Below are 7,543 nucleotides of genomic sequence, written 5' to 3'. Positions count from 1 at the left end.
GAAGCTATAATGTCCATTTTTATTGCCTCTTGATTATTCTGACAATATTTCAGCTTTTTCTTAAATTTTTTTCTAGAATCACACATAGCCTCGTATATATGACCTTGCCTCGGTTTTCCGAACCGAACCCAATTTATAAATTTTTGCCTAGCGTCACAGTGAGCATTGCGTACGTGTTTATTCTTACGTAAGCTTACTTACTGTAATTATTAAGGTTGTCTGGCCACGCGTGTCTGTCCGCCTGGGTTGTTTGGTTCTAGACGAAGCTATCCCGCTCAAAGTCACGCGTGGCGAGTGTAGGTACTTTCTATTACATTTGGCTTGGCACCGACTCAAAGCTATCAATATGTAGCACATACAAATAATAGTATTTTTTTAATATTAAAGGTAAAGGTGTATTAAATAAAATTTTTAGTTATTTGATACTTTTCAGTTTTTGAAGTCGGTTTTTTTTTATTTTTACTTTTTAGTGACAGTTAATAATTATAATATATAATCGACCTGAATAAAAACTCCTAAAAAAGCCCTACACAAAAATCAATTATATCATCAAGGTAAAAAAAAATCATAAAATGAAAACTACTCGGCCAAGCTCTGTAAAATTTTTATGGGACCAAAACCATCTATTCTGCATCGAACTAAAGTAAAAATTACGTAAATCGGATCATAAATCTCAGAGTAATCGGTGTACAGCCATAAAAAACCGATCGAATTGATAACCTCCTCCTTTTTGAAGTCGGTTAAAAAGGCATACAACGCAAAATCCGTGTGCACGCTTTTTTTAGGATTTTTATTCCTGCTAGATCTCATATTACTCCGTATCTCATTAAAGCGAATGTCTTAAATGTGGAGTATCACAGACGGTTACAAGTAGCTACTCTTCTCATCAGAGTTGTGACGACCAAGACTCCAATATATCTTTTAATAAGCTGACTTGGATAGACAATTCTGTTTATATGTTAAGTCTTCCAATGCACTACATGGTGGTTTTTAGAGGTAACTTTAAATGTAATGCCTCGCAACAAGTGTTGGATTTATATACCACCATATATAAGAAACTCGAAAACCCCATTTGTATCTAAACTAAAAACTGTTATTTTGGCCGCCGCGCCAAATTATGATTTTAACAATATGGATAACATCCTATCCGAGGTTCTTGAAGGTGCAGAGAACGGATTTGGGATCATTTTTTAAATCCAAGATGGCCGCCGCGCCTAATTATCATTTCAACAATATGGATATCGTATCTGAGGTTCTAAAGGGTGCAGAGAACGAATTTGGGATCATTTTTGAAATCCAAGATGGCCGCCGCGCAAAATTATCATTTCAACAATATGGATATCGTATCTGAGGTTCTAGAGGGTGCAGAGAACGAATTTGGGATCATTTTTTAAATCCAAGATGGCCGCCGCGCAAAATTGTTTTTAAGATACGTAGGCGTCAATGCATTATATTACTACAACTGCTCCATCTTCATGGACTGATGATGCAAATGAGAATGAAAGTGACAGTTATATTATAGATAACTTAGAAGAAAATGGAGGCATGTCTCATTTACTAGATCATAACCAACCTTGTGAATATAATATACTTATAGGAAATAGTTGAATATTTAGCTGATTTTGTAGTGAGATCTCTATGTCACCATTTAAAATGCATAGGTTGCATAGACTTGTTAACTGTGAATATTAGGTTTGAGTACCACAAATTAGTAAGCTCGTGAGGTAGAGGTGGCCTCTAGTGACGAATATGAGGTTTGTAAAGCTGCAGAATTTGTAATATATGTAATATAATTGTTTACATTAAAATATTAAATGATTTTTAGACTTGGTGAAAAATAGTAAACATTACCATTTACCGTGATACTCTATATTCATCTCAATCTCTCATAGCCTACCCTGATTAAAAATACTCATTGAAAATTATGTAATTTGAATTGTTTTAAATAATCCTAATTCTTTTTTTATGTATTTATAAATATACAGTTTCCATGAAGCAACTGTTTATTTTTACAATACTTTTCAGTGAGTACTTTTAAACAGAAACTTTTCAGAATGTTTATTTATTTAATTAAATTGTGTTACATGCGACTTAGTTACTAAACAAAATTGTTGTACTAAATAATTATCACATGCATCTCCTAATAAGGTATAGCAATGAATGACAGAGGGGCAGAAATTCAAATATATTTTTCCTCTAGGTATTCATTAATAGAATAGTAACATTTTTCCAAGAGTAACTTTTTCAAACAGCTTATGTTTTTTTTAATATTGGTTTCGGCTTTTAAGTGTTCTGGTAACTTATTATAAATTTTAACTAACATTGGGTAGGGACCGGAACTGTGTAATGTTAATTTAGAGTTAGTTTGCATAAGATTATTTTTATAGTGAGGTGTGTTGTCATGTTGTTTTCACACACATATTTTTTAACCAATATTTTATTGAATGTTTTATATTTTAGTTATATTATAGTAGTAGTTAGTTATAGCTGCTCATCTGTCACTTCCTAGTTTACAGGGGAATGACTTGCCATATTGAAGCAATTTTGATTGATAAGTCACGGACAAGAACATCAGCATGAATTCAATTATACTTTTAGACTCAAAAAGTTGATGATTAACCAATTCGCTTGAATCCATTTCATTCAAAAAGTTAGTTTTCAATGCATTCTTCTCTGTACAATTTAAGTATTATTATTTCATAAGAGATTCATTATTTCATAAGAGTATGTGTCACCCTTTTAAACCAAAATAACTAGACTTTTGGGTCTTAGTCTGAGCCAAAATCAGTGCAGTGTAGTTTGGCAGACGCATACACATATCCTTGTAAAGTAAAGTTTCTGCTTGAATTAGTTTTGATTGATAGGGAAATACAACTGACAAATTTTAATTTACACAGAAAATTTACTGAATATAGAATTAATTTGTTAATGAAAAGTCAAATAGTATAATCTAATATTATTGAAGATTTGATTGTATATTTTAGAATTTGTGCTAAAATTAATATATTCTCATAAATTTGATTAGCTTTATAAATTTTCACTAATTACTTATTCATTTCAATATTTAGTACAAGTCTCACCCTATTATTTTAGAATTTAACGTATTAGGCTTCTTATAATATTAATGAGCCTAAGCTTTGTATGAATAACGAAGTCTGAATTAAATAGGTTTTTACATATAAAAAACTTTAATTAAAATTAAATGGCATATTTGGCCAATATGATGGGTTAAACTGATCAAATTTATGAATAAATGCTGTTTCCATTGACATTTCTAGTGCACATATTTTCTGCCATTGATCACCATACATCTTTTTATACTGATCTATAGTCATATAATATTTGCTATCCAATGCATCTTCTTGCAATTCGTTAGCTTCCTCTTCAACTTTCAATCTTTCTCTTTCCTTCCTAGCATCTTCTTTAAACTTTGCATTAGTTGCTAAAAACTGTAAAAACTCTTCACTTACTTCAAAATTACCATCATATAATTCATCTTCCAAATTTTCATCGTTTGCCGATTCCGATTCTTGTTCCGATTCATCATCCGTTTCGCTATTTGTTTCACTGTTTTGTGAGACTACACTAAACTGTTCTGAGCATATATTTTCACTACTATATGTAGCAAAATGGTTATTCTTTATTATGTTGTGGAGAAACTTATTTTCATATTCAAGCGCCTTTGCTCGTGCTTTCCAATAAGCTAATTCATGTTTTATTTGCCAAGTTGAGACTATTGAGTAATCTTCTACCAGTGTAGACATCACAATGATTTTAATGTGACGAATAATTAATTTAATAAACTACACTATGAATAAATTATAACTATAAAATAATAAAAGTTCTGTTTAACGTGTTAATAAAACAGAACCAAAGAGAATTTAACTACGACGTTAATTTATAACATTGAACCAATGAGGATGTAAATACTAGGCACTCATTTAACCAAACAACATGTTTCTTTATTTCACACTTTTTTCCTCGTCCGGCCGAGGACCTCTGACTTCTTATTCTAGTACTAGGCACTAGCATCCATGGTCATGAAATTAAAAAAACCGTTATTTATACTACAAAAAAAATATTATTTGTTGGTACAGGTGAACGTAGTGTTTAAATTCTCTTTGGGCATACAGAATTTACAGGGCATAGAGAATTTAAGCTTTAAGTTCAGTAGTCAGTACAGGGTGGTACATAGGTACCTACTACATACCTGTGCAATGTCAAATGTGTTTATATTTAGGGAACTTTTCTATGGTATCTGCTATTTAAATAATTACTACAAACTTAGTGCTATTTGTATACGGTGAACGTACACCATAAATTAATTGAAGAATGAGTAACAGCAATTGTTGCCGAACATGCCTTCGTAAAGGCAAAGAAATGCGAAGTATTTACACACATATATCAATATCGGGCCAGAACGTTTGTCTGTCTGAAATTTTAAAGAGATTTTATGACTATGAAGTGAGTGTTTCCTTATTTTCAATAGCTGATTTTACTTAAATGAACAGTCTAATATCTACGCATTTTATTTTAGGTTTCGAGTGACGATTCCCTTCCACAAGAAATGTGTTTGTCTTGTGTCTATCAACTAACAATAACATATTCTTTCAAAGCCTTAATTGAATCAAGTGCTCGAACACTGCTAGAAAATATAAAATACGAGTCTTGTAATATTAGCAATTACGAACATGACTATGACTCTGAAGATATCAAACCAACTGTTGTTAAAAAAAACATAAGAAATAAAATAAAAAGAGCAAAACCTAAGTCGAATACACTAATAGCATCTATAGAAATATTCTGTGTAGAATGTAAAGCTAAATTTAATTCTCTTATTGCATTAAATGAACACTGCACTAACAATCACCCAGTTAAGAATTCTGATGGAAGGGGATGTGAATATTGCAATGAGAAGTTTGAAGATATACGTTCATTAGTGATGCATAGGAAACAACATTTACAACCTTATGTATGTGAGCATTGTTGGACTGGTTTTTATTGTTCAGACTAACAAGCCAAACACCTTTGTCGGCCAAGTACAATAGAAGATAAAATTAAACCAGAAAAAATCTTGAGGCAATGTGATCAATGTGGGAAATCATACCCAGCTGGTTACATTAGGGTCCACATGTTAACACATGGCAGTAAAAGGGCCTACCGCTGTCTCTATTGCCCTAAAACATTCAAAGTCCCAGGTAGTCTAAATTCACATATCCTATGGAATCACAAACGAACAAGAAATCACAAATGCGAGATATGTAACGCTACTTTCATATCTTCAAGCTCCCGTAGTTCTCATGTGAGGAAACATCACTTGAAAGAAAAGAAATATTCATGTGAAAGTTGTGGGAAAAAATTTTTCTCAAAGTCAGAATTACAGAGACATTCTTTAACTCACACTGGTGTCAAGAACTTTCACTGTTACATGTGTGAAAAATCTTACCAGACTAGATATGGTTTAAATGTCCATTTAAAGTCACATTGAAAATAAGGATAATATAAATAATTTCTATACAACTATTATGTAGAATGATTGTCTTTTAAATATTAAAATTAATATAATAAATCGGTGTAGATGATAGTGACTGATGTAAGATCTATATTTCTTATTTGACATACTGTGTTAGGTATATTCTTAGATTAAGGATTGGTCTATAGCCCACAAGCGACATCTGCTATTAAAACTACCGTTGAGTGCCAAACCAGACGTCGTACGTCTGCTTGGCACACAACAGTAGCAGATATTTTTACGTTAAATATACACAGAGTTAGACAATCTACATGATATACCACAAGAAAGGTAATTTAACAGATTATAAAAGTAAGAATATTTAATTTTAAAACCTTATCTGTGTAAATATGACAAGCCCTCAAAATGCAGTCAGCCCTTTTGCATGACAGCCCTACTTTAAACAAAATTTGTTTAAACTACGCAGTATCTATTGTTTATGTAATGTAACAAAGCTCTAGTTTGTTTAATAACAAAAGCATTGACCTTCGTTTTTATAAACAATCGGAAACACTTCAAAAGCAATAAATTTTATTGTAACAGGAGCCTGATGGAATTGGCGTCAGTAACGCGCGGGGGCTTAAGAGGGGCATATGCCCCACACGCTTTGTGGCAGCTTATATATATTTTAAAAGACTTACTATTGAAACATTATATTGTAATTTGTATAGTTGCAGGTTGTGAAAGAGTTTGTGTAGTTAGATATACATAATATTACTTACTCACATGGTGGTATATATGGCACCTGTCAGGCATCAAATATTTAACATTGAAATATTCTCGTTCCTTCTAATTTAGTTTTATCTCGTTCTTATTGATTTAGTTACTCATCTATATATTTTTTTTATTATTTAGTACCTATCCAATATAGTACATCACTTGGGACAATGTGTGACTCTCTCACTAATGCTATACTTGAAAATGTTTATGCTCTCAGCTTCACTTGGTGCATAGTTAACATAATTTTTAACAAATTCACTGACTTGCCATTCACTTGATTATTAATAAAGCTCAATTTTAAAGTAATGAATTAGTTCACTGGCCAGTTTAGATTTACATCATATTTTGTTTTTAAATAACAGCATGTGACGGGTGATATAATTATCACATTAGTAATCTAAAATGGTTAACATGCAAAAGCATAATCGTCGATTGAGTTGTTTGATTTGTAGCAATTATCCATGGCAAAATGGTATTATTGTTCCCTATTGGCATCAGTCACCACTTCAATTAGCCATTACGAAGTTTTGGTATAAAAATATACCCATGAGGGACAGGGATCCTCAAGAGTCAAGGTAGATAGCCAGTTGCATGTCAATGGTTTAACACAATGTGTGTGTGCCACTTTTAATAATGCTTACATTCACATTGGTACATATTTTCTTTTCTCTATTTGATCAGAGTAAGTCTTCTCACACACAATCTACATACCTAATTAGGCAAAGTAAGTAGGTAATTCTTTCTTCTGTCATTGTGCTAGTTATAAGGTAGCTTTGGATTTGTCAGATGGGTTCTCTAACTTACACAAGTATGCAGCTAAGTAGTGTGAAAATCTTGCCAGTTGTATTTTTGGCATTCCTCAGTCCTGAGTACCCAATAAGAAAAAGTAATTGGTGAGTGTAAATTTATCAATGTGTAGTGAGTCCACCTTAACTGCATAGTCAGAGTGGTTTAAAATTAATTTTATTAGCGGTAAACTAACTAACTATTAACTATTTATTTAAAAGTACTTGGCTACTATGTAAACCTTCTATACTATTTTTCTGTGCTTTTAATTAAGTGATTAACCAAAGTATTAATATTTGTAAGATATATGTGTTGACTGTTATATACTATGCCCTATGATCTCATTTAGTAATTAATATTTTATCAATTAACTTCTTTAATTTGTAGATAGGTTATATATTATTTATTTTACTATTTAAAAATCAAATATCTTGATGTTTTTATGGTCTTAGTAAAGATACTACATACTTTGTTGTTTTATTTTTTTCAAAGGAGATAAGGACTTAGAATGTGGTTTATAAATGA

At 31.6% G+C, this 7,543-nt stretch overlaps 1 protein-coding gene and 1 pseudogene across 1 annotated transcript; one reads left to right on the top strand and one right to left on the bottom strand.

The window, feature by feature from the left end:
- Positions 1-3,169: 3,169 nt before the first annotated feature.
- LOC126968035 (gem-associated protein 8-like) lies at positions 3,170-3,897 on the bottom strand. Its single transcript, XM_050812820.1, has one exon. The coding sequence runs from the start codon at positions 3,762-3,764 to the stop codon at positions 3,189-3,191; it is 576 nt and encodes a 191-aa protein (XP_050668777.1). The 5' UTR covers positions 3,765-3,897; the 3' UTR covers positions 3,170-3,188.
- A 279-nt stretch (positions 3,898-4,176) lies between these two features.
- On the top strand, positions 4,177-7,471 carry LOC126968018 (zinc finger protein 699-like; annotated as a pseudogene).
- Positions 7,472-7,543: the final 72 nt, after the last annotated feature.

Source organism: Leptidea sinapis, chromosome 14 (genome assembly GCF_905404315.1).
Source record: "Leptidea sinapis chromosome 14, ilLepSina1.1, whole genome shotgun sequence".
Classification (NCBI taxonomy): domain Eukaryota; kingdom Metazoa; phylum Arthropoda; class Insecta; order Lepidoptera; family Pieridae; genus Leptidea; species Leptidea sinapis.
This window is presented reverse-complemented; position numbering and strand designations above follow the sequence as displayed.